Source organism: Saccoglossus kowalevskii, chromosome 3, assembly GCF_978046115.1.
Source record: "Saccoglossus kowalevskii chromosome 3, keSacKowa6.1, whole genome shotgun sequence".
Taxonomy (NCBI): Eukaryota; Metazoa; Hemichordata; class Enteropneusta; family Harrimaniidae; genus Saccoglossus; species Saccoglossus kowalevskii.
Genome location: NC_140643.1, coordinates 45,636,826 through 45,660,832, shown reverse-complemented (window position 1 = coordinate 45,660,832; position 24,007 = coordinate 45,636,826). Strand labels below are relative to the sequence as shown.

General features: G+C 32.9%; 2 protein-coding genes across 4 annotated transcripts in view; one reads left to right on the top strand and one right to left on the bottom strand.

Moving 5' to 3' along the window:
• The window catches only part of LOC102802648 (DCC-interacting protein 13-alpha-like), a 46,718-nt gene extending 34,317 nt beyond the window's left edge, over positions 1–12,401 (bottom strand). For 2 of the 3 annotated variants that reach the window (XM_085497260.1, XM_085497261.1), the window contains exons 1-7: positions 12,164–12,401; positions 8,991–9,089; positions 7,707–7,766; positions 7,177–7,248; positions 6,434–6,563; positions 1,226–1,341; positions 361–536 (exon numbers count right to left, since the gene is read on the bottom strand). In XM_085497260.1, coding sequence (XP_085353386.1) covers positions 361–536; positions 1,226–1,341; positions 6,434–6,563; positions 7,177–7,248; positions 7,707–7,766; positions 8,991–9,089; positions 12,164–12,217 — 707 coding nt within the window. In that variant the 5' untranslated portion in view covers positions 12,218–12,401. Of the gene's footprint in view, positions 1–360; positions 537–1,225; positions 1,342–6,433; positions 6,564–7,176; positions 7,249–7,706; positions 7,767–8,990; positions 9,090–11,951; positions 12,138–12,163 lie in introns of those variants that run through there. The other variant, XM_085497262.1, reaches the window with a different exon arrangement.
• Positions 12,402–12,679: 278 nt separating this feature from the next.
• The window catches only part of LOC102801223 (N-acylglucosamine 2-epimerase-like), a 37,942-nt gene continuing 26,614 nt past the window's right edge, over positions 12,680–24,007 (top strand). The window contains exons 1-3 of the mRNA XM_085497257.1: positions 12,680–12,918; positions 15,530–15,649; positions 16,477–16,552. Of these exons, the coding sequence (XP_085353383.1) occupies positions 15,543–15,649; positions 16,477–16,552 (183 nt within the window). The 5' untranslated portion in view covers positions 12,680–12,918; positions 15,530–15,542. The remainder of the gene's footprint in view (positions 12,919–15,529; positions 15,650–16,476; positions 16,553–24,007) is intronic.

Genomic DNA, 24,007 nt, shown 5'->3' with positions numbered 1-24,007 from the left:
GTACATAAAAGGAAAGATGGAAAGTATGCAAATTCATAATGATTAAACTGCTGTTTTTGGTGTGCATAATATATAATCACCCATGATCAACAAATCTGGCATTATATGTACACACAGTGAATGATGGGTAAGCCAGTCAAATTATAATTTCCATGATGCACTGGTGAAAACCTAGGAATTGTAGAGCCATGAAAGAGAATAGCAAATAAACCACATTATAATGTACATCTTGTGTTATTCTTACAAGAAGTAATTTTGATTATTGAAAACTTGTAAATCTGGAGGATTAAATGCATATCAACTGTGTTATGATGTGCATGTGGTGGAAGTGCATTGAAGTGTGATGAATAAGTTGTTTACCTTTGTACACTGACACTGATATTTGTAAGAAAGTCTTCTAAGTTGTTTGACAATCCTTCCTGACCCGTTTTATAATGCATTATTTGGGAATGTAAGCAGCCGAGCAATGGCTCCAAAAGAACTGTTTTTCTTTTATATTGTAGATTATTCATACAGGAGTAATAATTCATTGTCGTCTAGAGTGGTTAAAATGTATAAAGAATTAACAAGTTATTTCACTACTCATAGAGCAACATTAAAGTATTATATCTAGCAATACTTGTAGACAGGTGATACCACCAGTCCAGTCTCTCAATATAGACTCACATAGTTAACAAATACTGAATAATAGGGACATCAGATGTTATACACGTTACAGAACCTTTAGGGTTTATCCTACAGGTTTGTGGGTCTCAAATACAGGATGTTTTGGGTTCATTTTATAGGTTTGTGGGTTTGAAATACAGGATATTTTGGCTTTATCCTCTTGGGTTGTGGGTTTCAGACATTGGGATTCTAAGGTTTCATCCTGTAGGGTTATTTGTTTCAGATACAGGACTTTCAGGTTTTTTCCTCTTGGGTTGTGGGTTTCAGACATGGGATTCTAAGGTTTCATCCTGTAGGGTTATTTGTTTCAGATACAGGACTTTCAGGTTTTTTCCTCTTGGGTTGTGGGTTTCAGACATGGGATTCTAAGGTTTCATCCTGTAGGGTTATTTGTTTCAGATACAGGACTTTCAGGTTTTATCTGACAGGGTTGTGGGTTTCAGACCTGGGATTCTAAGGTTTCAACCTGTAAGGTTATTTGTTTCAGATACAGGACTTTCAGGTTTTATCTGACAGGGTTGTGGGTTACTGTTATAACAGATCATTGAACTATTGGTACCTGGTGGAATTTTTTTCTATATACATACAAGTCTTCATTGGCCTCTATCCTGGCCTTAGTTTCATTCTCTCTTTTTTTGGATAATTTACTGTACTTCATCATTGCCTGATCATGTTCTGTAAACAAATATTTCATAGCCCAATATGAATGCAGTTTTTGCAGAAAGATAAAATAAAGAATTAATAAGATGCGGGTATATAAGTGGTGTGATATTTGATGAAGATCCCCATGAGAATGAATATTCTTGTGAATTAAAAGATTATTACATATGGCACAACAAACACATTTTTTGGAAATATTAATTGGGTACGGTTTGTCAAGCTTAAATTTTCTTGTTATGCAATCAAACCGTTTAAAGCTCCAACTAATGAGGTTAAAAATTAGTTTGATTCACAGGAATGAGGAATAAGATCTTTATCACATGTCACCTTACATGGATATCAAAGTTACATACCCTTATCTTATAAATCCTTGTTATATCACACATCACCATACATGCATATCAAAGTTACATACCCTTATCTTATAAATCCTTGTTATATCACATATCACCATACATGGATATCAAAGTTACATACCCATATCTTATAAATCCTTGATATATCACATATCACAATACATGGATATCAAAGTTACATACCCGTATCTTATAAATCCTTGATATATCACACATCACCATACATGGATATCAAAGTTACATACCCTTATCTTATAAATCCTAGATATATCACATATCACCTTACATGGATATCAAAGTTACATACCCTTATCTTATAAATCCTTGTTATATCACACATCACCATACATGGATATCAAAGTTACATACCCTTATCTTATAAATCCTTGTTATATCACACATCACCATACATGGATATCAAAGTTACATACCCTTATCTTATAAATCCTTGATATATCACCATACATGGATATCAAAGTTACATACCCTTATCTTATAAATCCTTGTTATATCACATATCACCATACATGGATATCAAAGTTACATATCCTTATCTTATAAATCCTAGATATATCACATATCACCTTACATGGATATCAAAGTTACATACCCTTATCTTATAAATCCTAGATATATCACATATCACCATACATGGATATCAAAGTTACATATCCTTATCTTATAAATCCTTGATATATCACATATCACCATACATGGATATCAAAGTTACATACCCTTATCTTATAAATCCTTGTTATATCACATATCACCATACATGGATATCAAAGTTACATATCCTTATCTTATAAATCCTTGATATATCACATATCACCATTCATGGATATCAAAGTTACATACCCTTATCTTATAAATCCTTGATATATCACATATCACCATACATGGATATCAAAGTTACATACCCTTATCTTATAAATCCTTGATATATCACATATCACTATACATGGATATCAAAGTTACATACCCTTATCATATAAATCCTTGATATATCACATATCACTATACATGGATATCAAAGTTACATACCCTTATCATATAAATCCTTGATATATCACATATCACCATACATGGATATCAAAGTTACATACCTTATCTTATAAATCCTTGATATATCACATACATGTATCACCATACATGGATATCAAAGTTACATACCCTTATCTTATAAATCCTTGTTATATCACATATCACCATACATGGATATCAAAGTTACATATCCTTATCTTATAAATCCTTGATATATCACATATCACCATTCACGGATATCAAAGTTACATACCCTTATCTTATAAATCCTTGATATATCACATATCACCATACATGGATATCAAAGTTACATACCCTTATCTTATAAATCCTTGATATATCACATATCACCATACATGGATATCAAAGTTACATACCCTTATCTTATAAATCCTTGATATATCACATATCACTATACATGGATATCAAAGTTACATACCCTTATCATATAAATCCTTGATATATCACATATCACCTTACATGGATATCAAAGTTACATACCCTTATCTTATAAATCCGAGTTATATCACATATCACCATACATTGATATCAAAGTTACATACCCTTATCTTATAAATCCTAGATATATCACATATCACCTTGCATGGATATCAAAGTTACATACCCTTATCTTATAAATCCTTGATATATCACATATCACCATTCATGGATATCTAAGTTACATATCTATATCTAAAAAAATTTAGATATATCACATATCACCATACATGGATATCAAAGTTACATACCCTTATCTTATAAATCCTTGATATATCACATATCACCATACATTGATATCAAAGTTACATACCCTTATCTTATAAATCCTTGATATATCACATATCACCATACATTGATATCAAAGTTACATACCTTATCTTATAAATCCTAGATATATCACATATCACCTTACATGGATATCAAAGTTACATACCCTTATCTTATAAATCCTAGATATATCACATATCACCTTACATGGATATCAAAGTTACATACCCTTATCTTATAAATCCTTGTTATATCACATATCACCTTACATGGATATCAAAGTTACATACCCTTATCTTATAAATCCTTGATATATCACATATCACCATTCATGGATATCTAAGTTACATATCCATATCTAATAAATCCTAGATATATCACATATCACCATACATGGATATCAAAGTTACATACCCTTATCTTATAAATCCTAGATATATCACATATCACCTTACATGGATATCAAAGTTACATATCCTTATCTTATAAATCCTTGATATATCACATATCACCATACATGGATATCAAAGTTACATACCCTTATCTTATAAATCCGAGTTATATCACATATCACCTTACATGGATATCAAAGTTACATACCCTTATCTTATAAATCCTTGATATATCACATATCACCATACATGGATATCAAAGTTACATACCCTTATCTTATAAATCCGAGTTATATCACATATCACCTTACATGGATATCAAAGTTGCATACCCTTATCTTATAAATCCGAGTTATATCACATATCACCTTACATGGATATCAAAGTTACATACCCTTATCTTATAAATCCGAGTTATATCACATATCACCATACATGGATATCAAAGTTACATACCCTTATCTTATAAATCCTTGATATATCACATATCACCATACATGGATATCAAAGTTACATACCCTTATCTTATAAATCCGAGTTATATCACATATCTCCATACATGCATGTCAAAGTTACATACTCTTATCTTATAAATCCTTGTTATATCACATATCACCTTACAAGGATATCAAAGTTACATACCCATATCTTATAAATCCTTGATATATCACATATCACCATACATGGATATCAAAGTTACATACCCTTATCATATAAATCCTTGATATATCACATATCACCATACATGGATATCAAAGTTACATACCCTTATCTTATAAATCCTTGATATATCACATATCACTATACATGGATATCAAAGTTACATACCCTTATCTTATAAATCCTAGATATATCACATATCACCTTACAAGGATATCAAAGTTACATACCCATATCTTATAAATCCTTGATATATCACATATCACCATACATGGATATCAAAGTTACATACCCTTATCATATAAATCCTTGATATATCACATATCACCATACATGGATATCAAAGTTACATACCCTTATCATATAAATCCTTGATATATCACATATCACCATACATGGATATCAAAGTTACATACCTTATCTTATAAATCCTTGATATATCACATACATGTATCACCATACATGGATATCAAAGTTACATACCCTTATCTTATAAATCCTTGATATATCACATATCACCATTCATGGATATCAAAGTTACATACCCTTATCTTATAAATCCTTGTTATATCACACATCAACATTCATGGATATCAAAGTTACATACCTTATCTTATAAATCCTTGTTATATCACATATCACAATACATGGATATCAAAGTTACATACCCTTATCTAATAAATCCTAGATATATCACACATCACCATACATGGATATCAAAGTTACATACCCATATCTTATAAATCCTTGATATATCGCATATCATCATACATGGATATCAAAGTTACATACCCATATCTTATAAATCCTTGATATTTCACATATCTCCATACATGGATATCAAAGTTACATACCCTTATCTTATAAATCATTGATATATCACACATCACCATACATGGATATCAAAGTTACATACCCATATCTTATAAATCCTTGATATATCACATATCTCCATACATGGATATCAAAGTTACATACCCTTATCTTATAAATCCGAGTTATATCACATATCACCATACATGGATATCAAAGTTACATACCCTTATCTTATAAATCCTAGATATATCACATATCACCATACATGGATATAAAAGTTACATCCCCATATCTTATAAATCCTTGATATATCGCATATCACCATACATGGATATCAAAGTTACATACCCTTATCTAATAAATCCTTGTTATATAACATATCACCATACATGGATATCAAAGTTACATACCCATATCTTATAAATCCGAGTTATATCACATATCACCTTACATGGATATCAGTTACATACCTTATCTTATAAATCCTTGATATATCACATATCACCATACATGGATATCAAAGTTACATACCCTTATCTAATAAATCCTAGATATATCACATATCACCATACATGGATATCAGACTTACATACCCTTATCTAATAAATCCTAGATATATCACAGATCACCATACATGGATATCAAAGTTACATACCCTTATCTAATAAATCCTAGATATATCACATATCACCATACATGTGCATGGATATCAGACTTACATACCCTTATCTAATAAATCCTAGATATATCACAGATCACCATACATGGATATCAAAGTTACATACCCTTATCTAATAAATCCTAGATATATCACATATCACCATACATAAATATCAGACTTACATACCCTTATCTAATAAATCCTAGATATATCACATATCACCATACATGGATATCAGACTTACATATCCTCGTTCTTATAAATCCTTGATACTAATACAAAGTAGATTATTTGGTCAGAATATTGTTACCATATTAAAGGTGATCTAAAGCAAAATTATCAAATAAAGTACATGTATAAATGATACAATCATTTTGCAATATATTTCTACCTACAATTCTTTCTCTTACCATTGCTTGCCGTACAAAACATTCTGTTCATGTTGTCGATTTCTGCCATATCTGTATTGATGAATTTAGACAGCGGCATCACCATACTATCTGACAATTGAGTTGATAGCACTGCTTGCCACGAGCTAATCTAATAATAGACAACATTGACTCATAACAATGGGGTTTCACTCAATTTATGACATTAATAATATTTTAACAATATATTCACCAAAACTGGTCAAATTCCTAGACACTTTATTCATCAAAACAATGCATGTTATATACAACATGAAACAGACTGAGGACTGCGACACTTTAAAAACTGAGAAAAAAACTTTTACAATTGTTATGTCATCCACTGTCAGAGCTAAAATGCCTACTGAAATAGATGTGTCTATAAACATAAGTTTAGAGGATCAGCAAGCAATTGCCAGAATGTTATTATCTTTAATATTAAATACATTTATATGATGTTAGAGGTCAGAACATCTTACAGGTTGTCTTCTGATATAAATTATTACAAAGCCTATCATGCTTTCAATGAGAAAACATATTCACAATTATAAATTAAGATAACATTTAGTAATTAGCATTAACTGGTATAAATTTATTCAGTGAATCTTGCAATTGTGACTTTTTGCAAACTATGACTTTTTATAATCTTTAAGGTACGACTAGAAAATTTAAAAAAGACATGAGGTAGACATGGACATGTTTACATCATGTCATAAAAAATGAAAGATGCATGGATTAACACTCACCTCATCAATAATAGTAGCAAACTGTTTCATAGTTGAAGCTAAAACAGTATCATCTGTACCAAGAGGAAATTTCTAATAAACAATCAAAATCAGGATGTTAATATAGATATGATATACAGATGAATTCATTAAAACAAAATGGCTGCCTGTTGGACATTTTTAATCTGATCTGAAGAACAAATCGATATGCATCAAGGTTCAACAATGTCCAGTGTACGTTTGAACAAAATTCATATGTTAACAATCAAGATCTGGTTTCGGCATGCCAGAAATGCTTGATTTCGATTTTTCTGCACAAAAATGTCCGCCATTCAGCCATCTTAAATCAGACTGGGAAACAAATTGATGTGCATATGTATAATATTATGTATGTGTGAAGTCAATCAGAGGTCAATCCATAAGTCCCCATTTTCGGACTGATATCCTATCTGTTGAACACATCGCATGCTGGAAGCTTCCACCAATAGTGGTAATGAATTGGAAAATAATGTATTAACTTAGAAATGTAAGACACATGTGGGTGAGATTACCTGGTTTTCAAAATCTAGCAGCTTTCTAGAAAAGTTTTGTGTAGCTGTACTCAGATCAGTCTATGATGATAAAGAACACAAAATAAAAGTTAATAACAACAACAACAGACATTTTACCTACTTGCCATCTCCATTATCATTACTGGGCAGGGTTAAAATCAGGCATGTATATGCATGCAGTCACATTCTTACTTTAAAGGTCAAGCATGAACACCCAATCACATACTAAACAGACAGAGAGGTGTTCGGGCAGTGTGGCTACCCATGTAAAATACAACCTCTAAACTATGAAATAAATAATCATAAAATCTTTCATAACATCATTGTATCTTTCAGCACACTGACAACACAATTAGAACATCCTGGCTAATTCATAAAAGATAGAGGAGATGCACTCATTTTTGAAGCCATCTTCAAACAGATATCTTTTCACAATCCATAAAAAAACACTAGACAGAAAAATGATAAATTCCTGCATGTAGAGAAGTTGAGAGTTGGAGAATTTGAAAAGACATCCCAAATATAACCGGCTTCATATCACAAACATGTGAACTTTCAATAATATTAAATTAATATAATTTATAGCAATAATTCATGGAATATAGTGTAGTTATTTCTTAGTGAAAATTTTGGGGAGAATTTATATTTTTGCCAATGACACAAAGAGAATTTGGATCCTCACCACTGAACGTTGAAAATATAAAAATTCGCACCAATATTGCTGAGAGTACTTTTTATCAAGTCACGCCGAACAGTGTCACTTGTTTGCTCTAGTATTCAATTTACAAATAGTAATCAGGGGTTTTTCTAGAAAAAAATATTTTAAGTGGGAGCACACCTTGGTTACCATTGGTAACACTTTATATTTGTTATAACTGATAATAATCTACTGACTGGTCCAGGTTCTGTAAGAGGGTGTAAGCCTGGGGTATGAGGGCGCTGTGCCACTGTTCCCCTGTTTGGACGAATCCCTGGTGATATTCAGTGAAATACAAATAATTCAAGTAGAGAAAGCAAATAAAACTATTTTTATTAAAATCACCAGTGAACAATAAAGCATCAAAGATGAGCAATACCGAAGGGTCAACAAGGTCAATCATCCACTAAAACAGATGTCAGCAAATAGTTGTAAACATTAGAAGCATATGGTAAGATGATTTATTTGGGTTGTCAAAACTGAAAATCTTGTCATCTCACAGTGCTCCACCTTTCCCAGTACAGCAGAGATACAACACAGTCAGTTACCAGTTTCCACTACTACAAATATATTCAAATTGTACATACCTGAAGTCTATTAATGGTCTTGCAAGAATCCAATAATGAATTAACATAGCTTTTAAAGCCAACAGCATCTTGATAAAAGATACCTAATAATGTGCGTGTCTGTAAGAGAAATGGTATGACATTACTGAGTGTATTTGTAGAATGATTCACTTCTTACTCTGATCAAGTTACTTTAAATCAACCAGATAATCCAATAGAAAACTCAAAGTAGCTGCTAACCTGAAGAGTAAAACAAACAGCCTGTTGGCTGATATAGCTTCGCTATATAGTTGAAGAGTTGAAAATAAGCATATTCACTAATATTAGAAAATAAACTTATTATGAAATGAATGCAACTGTCCATCAAAGGTATCTACATATAAAATATAGAATTAGAGAATTGAAGGTGCCAATTTAAAGAAGAAGTTGAAATATTCACTAGAATTAGAGAATTGAAGGTGTTCTAACAAATCTGACTGAAGTCCATCCAATATTGAAGCAACTGGGCTAGCCATTTTCAAGAAGTCATTGGAATTGGCCATTTTTACCAATATTCACTAAAATTAGTGAAGGTATCTTCACGAAATGAACAAATCTGAGAGATGTCTACCCAAGGTAAATATATACCAAGTATCAAATCTAGGAGGTAAATAACACAGAATACACAACAAATAAATAAATACCATGTAAATCAAAGTAAACATGTACATGAAAAAATGCAGACATTCACCACTAAATCCACTATCTAACTACACATCATGGTGCATGGGGGTGGGGGCCCCACTGACTGTTACAAAATTTGTCAATATCCAGTAACTTATTATATCCCGGTATGTACCAGACGCATATATGGCTTAAAAGGGGATATTGTGATAACTTTAATAATTTAATAAAAGATAACATTTCTGTGTTTGATGAATGTCATCAATAACCTTAAGCATGTCAATGCGAATGTCATTGACATAGTTTATCCCAAATAAGGAAAAATGCGAGTGTTCAAGTGAATGCAGAAACCGTAAATTATTATTTTTTGTGTCAGATAAATATTTTACCACAAACTGCCAATTACTGAAATGGAGACCTCTCATTGGCTGATCAACACAACAGGGAACCTGGTTATCAAGATGACCAGACAGTCACCAGGGGAGCCTAGTTATCAAGATGACCAGACAGTCACCAGGGGAGCCTGGTTATCAAGATGAACGGACAGTCACCACGGGAGCCTGGTTATCAAGATGACCGGACAGTCACCAGGGGAGCATGGTTATCAAGATGACCGGACAGTCACCAGGGGAGCCTGATTATCAAGATGACCGGACAGTCACCAGGGGAGCCTGGTTATTAAGATGACCGGACAGTCACCAGGGGAGCCTGGTTATCAAGATGACCGGACAGTCACCAGACCGAACAAGAACAGATGAACAAGATTGCATGTCAACCTCAAAATATTTGAAACTTTTTACATATTTGGATAGATTGTCTAAACAACAAGCATGATTTTTTCAGCTGCAAAATAAAAATGTGCTCTTTACTTTTGTATGTTCTACATGTAATTGCAACTAATCAATGCTTTTCAATGCCTTTATTTTCTAAATGAAAATCTATAAGTGGTTAAAAAACTCTGTGATGTAAATTTGTTTTAAAATACATGAAACTAATGCTGTCTTGTACATCCACAACTGACATACGGTAGCAGGACATGTAGTTTTAGTTTTTTTAGCTTAGGAGAGTCAGGTTAACACTCTAGAAGAAACTGCTTTGGACAAACTTACAGCTACATGTATAGTACTGTTCAGTGTAGACACTATACAATTATGTTACAATTCTGAACTGTAAAATTGCCAAGTTATCTCAAATGGGACATGAAGGAGTGGGTATTGAGGTATCACTAATTTGTCCTAGGGTGGAGACATTTTCAGCTTAAACATGCAACCAATATTTATTCCATGCCCCCCACCTTGCCAAGTGCTGTAAGTTTAATGATCCAAATCCGAAGGCAAATTTTTTGAAGCACCAGATTGTTGTAAGCACAATTACCCTTTTTTGGCAACCATGTTATAGAGGAACAATCCCAAAGAATCAAGTGCGCATACTCATTTTCAGCCAATCAGGCGTGCCATAACAGCTAGCATTTCCCTGATTTACCCAGAGCTCTGTGCGAATCCCCCTTGATTCTGACTGCTGGCCATTTTCGTTCATGAAATCATCGGATATCATCAGAAAACGCGGGATTTGTGCAGTTTTGAATAAAACCAAGTTAGCGATTATGAACAATGGTTATTAACGTAACACCTGATCCTTCTAAAATTTTTGTTTCGAATTTTAAGGTAAGTAATCAAAATTTGAAACCGACAAGGTGACGATTTACTAGGTGCCATGTTTCACAACTTGTTTATTTATATACGTATAGCGGATGATTTTTTTTTTTAAATTAGTATTTATTGATTTTTCAGCCCCCAAGTGACTGTGATTCCTTGCTCTTTGACCCTGCTCTGTGCAGAATTTTTAGAAAATACTAAATTGATCCCTAATTTTTTTCACACAAAAATATTGTTAAAATAGCTGAAAATTGCTATATATCAACATTTGCATGAATTATAGGTATTTCAATGGGAGTATTAATCATACGTGAATCAAACCATACGATGTCTCCACACTCGTAATTGTAAACAGTCGTTTTCTTTTATGTGTTTGTGTTTTGTCTGGTATTTAGTCTTCATGTAACCATTTTAATTCAATTCTTTTAAATGATTTTAAATAAAATAAATAAGTAAGCACTACAATGCAATAATTTATTGTTACGACACCGGCGTGATTGGGGACCAGACAGCAGGAATATGATGGAGATAATTGTCTGTTAATTGTGTTCCCTGACTTATTAAAGTCTGACGGGTGAGTGGGGGTAAGGGACCCGGGTACATATGACGTTGTTTATTCAATAAAAGAGGTAACTATCTATCTAGCGTCACGCAATACTCCTACCTTGGCAACTTGATGTGGAAACACTTCAAAGGCTGTGGCATTCTGGGAGTAGTAGTAAAGACTATGCAATCTATGTAATCTTGTCTACGAAGCTGCCTAAAAAGCATTAAATATTTGCGTCACGGCATAAGAACTGTTGTAAAACTATTGAACACTGTGAGGATTGTCGATCATAAACTTGTACAGGCCGTAAACTTGCATGCCCAACCCACCTGTGGGGAGTCCTCTGCAGCCTCCTCTAGTGGCAATTTTTCGAGACCTGGCATCGTTAATATTAGTTAGGAGTCTCGACGACTGCGAGTGAACGGTTTCTACTTGAACACACCCACAGCGATAGTAAATAGTAATGATTTTAAGGTAGATTCTGTCTCAGTTCATCCAACTTTGCTAATGTATTTTTGTATGCGCAAACTTGATGCGCAGATCATGACTCTCGCATGAATGTAATCTCGTCTCGTCGTCTCGGGATGTTGGCGTACTACTCATGGAGGTAAACACTTTGTGTTCGGGAGCCAAATTAAAAACGGACAAGACAACATTTTTTGATAGTTCATACTTCGAAACATTTAACGTGCGGGGTAATTCAATAGAGACAAGTCTTGAAGAAGTGTCAGTGTTATTTTCAGTAGCAATTTCACAAATGGCCATCGCGTGTTAAATTACCTCTGCAACATATATAAAGTTCAGAAGTTCACGATGTGAGGTCAATTCAGGTCAAAGGTAATAAAAACAAGTAAACAAAACACCTAACAGCTGGATGGCGCTAGAACTTCCGGCCTTTGTCCCGATCATGACTGTTTTGATGTTTTCGTCAGATCGTGTGACTAGAACATTAACAACGACAGGAAGAGTGAATATTTGTAACATTTTGAAGTAAAACATACGACATGGGCAAAGTGCGCCCGTGGTTCTATAGCAGACTTAACTGACAACTGAGGCTGAACAACATTGGAATAATATTTTGGAGGTAAGACTAAACTGTATATGTATAATTATAAATTAAATGTGGGTTGATTATTATGTTAGCAGTATATGGCCAGAAATTTTGCCGTATCTTGTTTATAATATACACAATACATTGACTAGCTGTGTCATGAATGTGATAGAAGCCTGTTCTGAATACTCATAAATAAAAATACCCAGAATTTAGTCGTTTTGCAATAAATTTTATTCCAGGGCAATATATAGGACATTGACTTAAAAACAGTTGGGGGTTAATCAAACTAATTTTCGAAAAAAATGATGGTTGTAATCTAGAGGATTAAGTGGCCATTTTATTTGCTGTATGTCCATAGCTCTTTTTGCGAAGATCCTTAGTCTTTGTGATGGTACATGTATTTTAGTCATTTCTGATACAGTTGGTATCTTTAAATTGGTTATTTTCGGATATTATGCTTTTTTTTGACACAGAAGAGCTATGGTTTCTCCCAAAGACTAGCGTAACATGTGTGGCCAAATGGCAACACAAATACAAGTCGATAAAAGCAGAATATTTTCTTGCAACATACATTGTACCATCTAAGCTAAAGTCGATCAATAATGTATTTACTAATATTGAACTATTACCAAAATCAAAACCTTGACAAAAACCGCTAGTTTGATGTTCTTTTTCCCCGTGATTTAGTGCTCTGAACCACATGTAACCATCTAGTAAGCGCAAGGCCATAGGAATGTCACTCCAAAAAAAATTAGCAAAATTCAAATGCTTTGTCTCTCTGTCTGTCCTTGGGGATGGAGCTTAATTAAAGGCCCATATGTACGTCTAAACAATAGGGATTATTTCCTTGTAAGTCTTGCTATAGTAAGAATTATTTATATTGCAGATATCAATTTCAAGGTACATGCATGTAGACTTTTATCATCTAATCATGGTAATGCAGTGGTTAACATTACAATAATGTTTTAATATGCAAGTTTCAAAAATAGTTAATTAATTATAAATAGTGAAACATCAGTGTTTGTATTGAATATCTTAGTTTCAGTTCCTCCTTGAACTTTTGACCTTGTAAAAATTATTGGTAACAGTTACAAAAAAAAAATTATAAAATAAACAGAACAGGGTCCATCTTATGATTAGGTGGTTCCTTTTAATAAGTTGATTCAAAACACAACCTTTAGTAGGAGTTAATATAACTTATTTTGGGTACAAACAGAATTTTTTTTATTACATGTAATATGCAAATTAATAAATCATTAACTTTATAATGTAGCCAAGGTCTGTTTTACCACAGGCTGCTACTGGTGAAGGCTACACCCCTTTAACTAAGCTAACAATAGCATTTACATATACTTTGCATGCGTAGTAAGTAGTTGAGAGAAACACATGTACTGTACTCTACGCATGGTGAGTATAATATTTTACTTGTGTTGATGGACAAGAAGCCCAGGAACTATAATTAATAACTGTATGCTATAGAGCCTTCATCCCTTGTGTATTTTTATACACTGGATATCAGCCAATACCAAGTCAAAAGTTGACAGGCAAACATACACTATGATACAGCCTGGAGGCTGCACAAACAGTTCTTCATATACCAGGTATTATAGTTCCTAGGCTTCCTGTAGCTGATAATGAAAAATTGTAAAACTTTTATTTGGGTTTCATAAATTACTGATATTGTTTAATTAGGACAATGCTCTACTCTACAATTCACATACCTAATTAGTTTTGAATAACAATCTGTGTATATTATATCAAACTTGACGCAGTGCGACGAACACCACCCTTTTTACTGCCATTGCTGCCCCCTCATACACACACACACATAATTCGTAAAATTACACTTGCACCTCAGACATGCATGTGAAGCACAATGTGTGCTTTAGTGCATTGTGGTTAGTATTGTTATTATTTTGTTGTGTTTTTGACACAAGTGAATTTGTTGGTCAGAAATAGTTCTTATGTCACTGACCCAGGAATTGGCATAATTTAAAATGCTATTCTTTCTTGAAACATGTTCACATTGTTATATAGCCAAATGAAATGTGAAAGATATGAGTTTTGATACATTATTGAATGTATATAATCATTTACATCATTAATGATTGAACAAGAGACTGATACAATGTATTTGTGGCAAGGAGTTTGACATTTGTAGTGAACAGTAATATACTGACTGTGGCCTGGCAATATGGTTCTCTGATAGTTAGCACTTTCCAGATGTGTGGATTGACTGACTGTGTGCAGGGGGCCTGTACTTGTATCATATCGACAAGTGCACATATACTGGAATTTGTAAACATACATAAAGTTTTAAATATTAAATATCCTTTTTTTTCTTTATCATATACATGTACTTGTTGCCCCACAAGTTCCATTCTTTATTCATTAATGAATACAGCCTTGTATTCCTATGTATTTTCTTGATAATAGAATCCATTATTGCAACTACTGGTAATCCCTCGCAGTGATGTCATGAAATTCACTGGTATTGTTAGTGATATAATTTACATTACAACTCATGAATATTGTATGTACATACCCAGTGTACATGTACACAAAACATTGACTATTAAAATCATAATAAATCAGTGTAACATTATGAAACTTAACTCTTGTCCTCCTTCTTTTATTTCAGAATATAATTCAGAATGGCAGACATTAAATCAAGACTTAGTGAATATTTAGAAAAAATACAAAAAGAGTTGGATAAAACTATGCAGTTCTGGTTGAAATATTCCCATGATGATGAATATGGGTGATTTATTATATTTATTTATTTTATTTATTAGATAGTGCTCATCTATTTCACCTTCCAGAATACAGTAATACGAGTAACACATTGACATAATTTCCATTCATGTGTTATTCACAAATAGATGATAGACACACTGATTTATAAAATTAAAGCGGGGGAGTCGTCACCTGCACATGCCCCAGATGCTGATAGCGTGTCACTGTTTACAAACGAGTGTCTACCCATGAGCCTTTGCATTTTTAGCGTGTGTTATCGCCGCTTGGGACTCAATTCTCGTGTGTGCGCATGTGATGACCCTCCCGTTTTAACATAACAAATTATCCTTTAAGGTAAAATAGATACCTTTTAGTCCTAAAAATGAGTTACTGTTTTATAACACAGGGGTAATAAATTGACATCTAATATTTAAAGACATAATCTCTGTTGTTTTCTTGAAACTTCAAGCATGGCATTTCTGTGGCAAATTGTAAAACCGCCATGCTTCAAAGATCTGGGAACAACATTATCTATGGGAGCAAAAATCTAAATTATGTTTATCATTTAGGTTCACGGAACATTTTGTTTGTCAATGATTAATTTAGGTTGGCATGTTCTATTTTTTGTGGTTAACTGAATTTTGTCTCATGAGTGTACATCACTTGACTTGGCTACCACAATGTTCTTGTAGGACAGTGGCGCTATTTGATCGTGAGGTCGCTTCTTTGATAAAATAGTAGGTATATTTTAGTGAATGCATGATGGTCATGGTTTTACTATTGGTTCCTATTGTAAAGTTTACTGCACCCATTAAACAATAATATTGTGTAAATGTATAATTTTTCTTTTAGGGGTTTCTTTACATGCCTGGGAAAGGATGGCAAAGTATATGATGATTTGAAATATGTATGGTTGCAGGGTAGACAGGTTAGTTGATTACTTTGTTACAATGCTTGTAACCACTTTCAAGTTGTTAATAGGATAAAGAAGAGTATGCAACTTTATACGGTCATGCAGTGGATATCCCATGATTTCACAAGTTCCAATCAAACTTATTTTTCTTTTCAATGGCACTACAGAATGCAGAAGTTATTTTTCTCATTGACTTTCTGAATCATTAATCGCCATATGAATCAAAGTTAGTTTTTATAAATCAGGACATCAAAGTGCTCAGAATAAATTTCTGTGACATATCGTAATCTTGTTACTATAACTCAAAGACAAAAATCTAAGGTATGTAGTTTTATATCTTACAAAAATATGTGAATTTCAGTCATGTAGTATTGACTGAACATCTGGCAAAATCTAGGATAAGGAAAAATACATAATTACGTGACTCTATTTCTGTTGCATGCTACATTGTTGCTGTATGTGATGTAAAGATTTTTAATTTACTGGAGGCTGGTTTATCTTACGAGCACCAGTAGATGTATTCTGTGTCATCTGTGTTGTGATTATTATATAGAGTAGACTAAGTGTAAATCCTTGTCTTAGGATTGATGGAAAAACTCATACATGTATCTGCTGACTGTCAGTCTATAAAAAAACGATCATCATAGTACTGTATATTGTAATCAGCATATTGTAATATTTTAGATTTCTTTTCACCTTATTTTGACTTATATTGTTATGTGTTTAGCACATAGGTATTACATAAATAGCAGTACAGTATTTGGTTTATTTGTAGCACATTTGATTGTTATGCAAATAACAGGTGTGTAGCAACTATTTATTAAAAAAAATTATTGTATTAATAGTAATGTATAAAATTTTACCATTTATGTAATTAAAACAAATTGGGCAGTTATTATTAGTCCCCGTTCGGACGCAGTCCGAAAACGGGGACTTATGTTTTGACCTCCGTGTGTCCGTGCGTGCGTCTGTGCTAGCGTCCAGGCCTGTATCTTAAAAAAGCCTGGACCAATCACAATCAAACTTCACACATACATCATACATTATATTATACATATGCACGTCAATTTGTTTCTTGATCTCATTCAAGATTGCCGAATGGCGGCCATTTTTGTGCTAAAAAATCCTAAAAATCAAGCATTTCTCAGCTGTTTACAGATGGATTTTGTTCAAACTTGGTATATACATTAGACATTATGGGACCTTGATGCAAATAATTTTGTTTTTCAGATAAGATTAAAAATGGCAGACTGGCGGCCATTTTGTTTTAATGAATGTGGTTCTTGTGCTATATCTCTGACTTGCTTTCACTGATTATGTTCAGATTTTAAATATTCATTATACATCATGTCATAGATAGACAGATATATTGGTTTGACGATCCTATTCAAAATGGCCAAATGGTGGCCATTTTTGTGCTAAAAAATCATCAAATATCAAGAATTTATGGATGGATTTCGTTCAAACTTGGTACATATATTAAACATTACAGGTCCTGATGCACATCATTTATTTTTCAGATCGGATTCGCATTTCTGGCATTTATGGATGGATTTCGTTCAAACTTGGTACATACATTAGACATTACAGGTTCCTGATGTACGTCATTTTATTTTTCAGATTGGATTCAAAATGGTTGACTGGCGGCCATTTTGTTTTAATGATTGGTCTTCTAGAGCCATATCTCTTAAATGCTTTGACTGATTATATTCAAATTTTATATATTCGTTAAACATCATGTTATATATATATATGTATTCAAAATGGCTGATTTTGAATGTTGTTCCAGAGCAATATCTCTCAATATGGACAAGTACTTGTTTGACGATCAGATACAAATGTCAATCATTTTAATGTTATTTTCACACGGAAAGGCAGTAGAGAAAAACACATGTACAGAAGTTTGATATGTAATCGATTTGAAATTCAAGGCGGTAAGGGGAATAAAATAATATGACCAAGAGTAAAATGACATTTTAAAAAGATATCTTGTTTAATTATTTAATATTGCGAGTATTGGGTACCAAAAACTTTGTGAAGTACATTGCAATCTGCAAGGTGACGAGTGTCATATTGACTGCAAGAAAAATTGTGATAAATTTAAATCACATGATGCAATCGTCGTTCAGTTACAACACAACTTGCTATATGAAATGAAACTGTTCTTGTTATAAAATTACCTTATTTTCGTTCATTTTATTTGCTGGTAAAAGAACAGATTCAGATTCCTCATTTCGGTGGTATTTTTCTGTGTTTCGTTTAGTTTTAGCCAAGTCCGATCCCATGCCCGGACTAATACATGCAAAACACATGTACGCGTTGTCGCCTGCCATCTTGATACAAAGTTTGAAAACAAGTGCGTACATTTCTAACTTTGATTGGATGGTTGTGGTGGCGTTGGTCTGGTAAAATTTTACATCCAATTTTCAAAATTAAGTCACGATCAGTGACCTGAGCTCGATCTATACGTACTTTAAAAGTATTCTCGCAAAAAATATTTTCGAATAAAAACGAGCCACAAACCCTGTAAAAAAATCGAATAGCACTTGACATGCAGAAATAATTTATTGGGCTTGTCACACGCAACGTAATAGTACCGTAATTGGTATAGTACAGGTGTGATGGTTCAAATACCAAAATGGCAACAGTAACAGAAAGACTTCCCTGGCGGCGATGATAAAATACGAACACGGAGCCAACAGATGAGGTTTCAACTGGTACTGGTATTATTATACTCTGCAAACATCAAGTACAATAACGCGGTAAAACTCCACTACTCCAATGACTAGATACTTAAACTCCAATACAATTCAACGAGATCTCCGATCTGAACTCTGAACTCCCAGCCATTTTTGGCAGCCATTTTGTGCTAAAAAATCATCAAAAATCAAGCATTTCTGGCATTTCAGAACTCGATCTTGGGTGTTTATGGATGGATTTTGTTCAAACTTGGTACATTATAGGACTTTGTAGCACGTCATTTTATTTTTGAGATCGGATTCAAAATGGCTGACTGCAGCTGGTGGCCATTTTGTTTAAATAAATGCACTTCTAGAATCATATGTCTGATATGCTTTGACTGATTGTGTTCAAATTTTATATATTCAAATTTTTTATATTCATTATACATCATGTTATAGATATATAGATGACTTCAAAATGGCTGACTTGAGGCCATTTTGTTTTAATTAATGCTGTTCCAGAGCAATATTTCTCAGTATGGACAATTACTCGTTTGACGATCAGATACAAGATACCAATCATTTTAATGTTTAAAAAATCATCATAATTCATAGCATTATCTTCTGGATCCATGCTTCTGACATATTTATGTTCCAACTATATTACTATGAACAAAACTATATATCTTAAATTTGATAACTAACGGGGACTGTGTCATGCATGGCTTGTTTGTAATTAAAATAACCTTATAATGCAACACAGATAGATGTAGCATAATGCATTATTGTCAAAAACAAAATATCTTTGATTACCTTATTAATTATTCAAATGTACCCCTGTCACTAGCATTTTATATAATCAAGTTTGAGTCATTATTTAGACTTCTTGAGGTAATGCATGAAATTTAATGTGAATTCAGGACAAACAAAGGTTGTTGTGGTATGTGTCAAAACATTTTGTGGCATTTAACAAATGTGAAAGTATTTTTAGCTCTGCTGTTGACTTTGTCAACTTTTTACTTGAAAACTACAATTCTTATTGCTTTGATACTTGGTGTATATGTACCTTAGGAAACCTCTCTCAGATTTGTTCATTTTCTAATATCTTCAGAAATGTGCATTGCTAGCAGCAGAGCTATCTCAGCCGAGAGGCTGCTTGTTTAGATGGATGAATGAAGTTTATTTCACCATAAAACATATATACAGATAATAATATACATATGAAGTTGATGTATAAACAAATAGTAAATAAAATAAAGTAAATAAGTATATAATTTGAATTTTAATTATACCGGTATATATTTTTAGATACAATGTATTTATATAAATTGCTTATAGTGAGGATCACAAAAATAGTTCCCTAGAGCTAGTCTAGTTCATGACTATTTGTAAAAATAAAGAGTAAATATTAATAAGTTATATACAAGTACATAGTTTTATAAATAATTGAATAGACTCAAAGTTTTAAATCAACAAAAGAAATGAAAAAAATAAACTTACTGAAGCATTTTTGTAAATTACTTTGAGAAAAAAACAAACATGCAAAGTCAGAATAAACAATAAACTTACAAAAGAAAATATACATAAAAACATATGAAATGAAATTATAGTAGACATTTCGTCGTTTCACTGACTTAGGAGAGCATTTTTTAATTTGGATTTAAATTGTGTCTGTTCATTTCATTTTTGATTGTGCTAGGAAGGGAATTCCAATGGTGTGTTGCAGTAAATTTAATTGTTTTTTTTGGCATAAAGTTAAATTTATTTTGAGGAAATATTAAAACTATCAGACATTGCTAGACGTGTTGCATAATTGTGGGGTATTGGGTCCAGATAATGATTTATTGTAGTAATAATTATCTTTATTGTTTTCGTATCCCTATTAGGATTTTGACTAAAATGCAATACAGATGTAAATAAAGACAAACTGACAATTAAAGTGAGAATAAAAAAAACACACAGGAAAATAAATAAAAAACAACTAGCAAAAAAAATTAGAAAAAAAAAAATGGTAAAGTAAATTGGATTGTTTTCCACATTTGTGTTGGTGAATGTTTAGATTACTATTGCATGCACATGACCTTATCTTGAGATAGCTGACTATAATGTTTTCAATCTTTCCTCTTGTTTTGAAACCTCTATGTATTTTGCTATTTGTATTATTGTTTTCTCATCTTTATTATTTAAAATATATTTTAATTTTTCTTTATTGTTTGCTAAGTGTTGGGGTGATAACAGCTGATAAAGTTTTTTTCTTTCTCTCGCGGAGAGATCACATGTCAAAAGAAAATGTTCTTCGTCCTCTATGGCGTTATTTTCACAAAACGACTATTTTTCAGATAAAAAACAAATAGACATGTTTGAAGCTTACATAACTTGTAAACATCTAATATTCCAAGTTTTTTAAACAAGGGGGCAGTGTGAGCATGAATGTCGGAGAATGTGATGAGACGTTCAACTTTTTTCTGGAGGCGCAAGATTGGTTCAAGGAAAGACGAGTATGTGTTTCCCCAAATCTCTAAACAGTAAGGGGAAGTATTAAAAAATTATACAGAAGAAGAAGAATTGGTCTTGGAAAATAATGCTGAATCTGTGAGATAATACCTACTTTCCTGGGGATTAATTTAGTTAGTAAATCTATATGACGTTTCCAAGTTAAATTACAGTCAATTGTCACGCCTAAATACTGTGTGGAACAAACACCCTCTATTGGTGACCCATTAATGACCAAACTGCCTTCTAGTAACTGTTCTTTGTGGTGACTTTAAAATCATGTAATTTGTGTTTTCTGTGTGTTAATAGTAAGTTGGTTAGCATTACACCATTCACTGACTTTCTGTGTGTTAATAGTAAGTTGGTTAGCATTACACCATTCACTGACTTTCTGTGTGTTAATAGTAAGTTGGTTAGCATTACACCATTCACTGACTTTCTGTGTGTTAATAGTAAGTTGGTTAGCATAACACCATTCACTGACTTTCTGTGTGTTAATAGTAAGTTGGTTAGCATTACACCATTCACTGACTTTCTGTGTGTTAATAGTAAGTTGGTTAGCATTACACCATTCACTGACTTTCTGTGTGTTAATAGTAAGTTGGTTAGCATTACACCATTCACTGACTTTCTGTGTGTTAATAGTAAGTTGGTTAGCATTACACCATTCACTGACTTTCTGTGTGTTAATAGTAAGTTGGTTAGCATTACACCATTCACTGACTTTCTGTGTGTTAATAGTAAGTTGGTTAGCATTACACCATTCACTGACTTTCTGTGTGTTAATAGTAAGTTGGTTAGCATTACACCATTCACAGACTTTCTGTGTGTTAATAGTTAGTTGGTTAGCATTACACCATTCACTGACTTTCTGTGTGTTAATAGTAAGTTGGTTAGCATTACACCATTCACAGAATTTCTGTGTGTTAATAGTAAGTTGGTTAGCATTACACCATTCACAGACTTTCTGTGTGTTAATAGTAAGTTGGTTAGCATTACACCATTCACAGACTTTCTGTGTGTTAATAGTTAGTTGGTTAGCATTACACTATTCACTGACTTTCTGTGTGTTAATAGTTAGTTGGTTAGCATTACACCATTCACAGACTTTCTGTGTGTTAATAGTTAGTTGGTTAGCATTACACTATTCACTGACTTTCTGTGTGTTAATAGTTAGTTGGTTAGCATTACACCATTCACTGACTTTCTGTGTGTTAATAGTAAGTTGGTTAGCATTACACCATTCACTGACTTTCTGTGTGTTAATAGTTAGTTGGTTAGCATTACACCATTCACAGACTTTCTGTGTGTTAATAGTTAGTTGGTTAGCATTACACCATTCACTGACTTTCTGTGTGTTAATAGTTAGTTGGTTAGCATTACACCATTCACAGACTTTCTGTGTGTTAATAGTAAGTTGGTTAGCATTACACCATTCACAGACTTTCTGTGTGTTAATAGTTAGTTGGTTAGCATTACACCATTCACAGACTTTCTGTGTGTTAATAGTAAGTTGGTTAGCATTACACCATTCACAGACTTTCTGTGTGTTAATAGTTAGTTGGTTAGCATTACACCATTCACAGACTTTCTGTGTGTTAATAGTAAGTTGGTTAGCATTACACCATTCACAGACTTTCTGTGTGTTAATAGTTAGTTGGTTAGCATTACACCATTCACAGACTTTCTGTGTGTTAATAGTAAGTTGGTTAGCATTACACCATTCACTGACTTTCTGTGTGTTAATAGTTAGTTGGTTAGCATTACACCATTCACAGACTTTCTGTGTGTTAATAGTTAGTTGGTTAGCATTACACCATTCACAGACTTTCTGTGTGTTAATAGTTAGTTGGTTAGCATTACACCATTCACAGACTTTCTGTGTGTTAATAGTTAGTTGGTTAGCATTGCACCATTCACAGACTTTCTGTGTGTTAATAGTAAGTTGGTTAGCATTACACCATTCACAGACTTTCTGTGTGTTAATAGTAAGTTGGTTAGCATTACACCATTCACAGACTTTCTGTGTGTTAATAGTAAGTTGGTTAGCATTACACCATTCACAGACTTTCTGTGTGTTAATAGTAAGTTGGTTAGCATTACACCATTCACAGACTTTCTGTGTGTTAATAGTAAGTTGGTTAGCATTACACCATTCACAGACTTTCTGTGTGTTAATAGTAAGTTGGTTAGCATTACACCATTCACAGACTTTCTGTGTGTTAATAGTAAGTTGGTTAGCATTACACCATTCACAGACTTTCTGTGTGTTAATAGTTAGTTGGTTAGCATTACA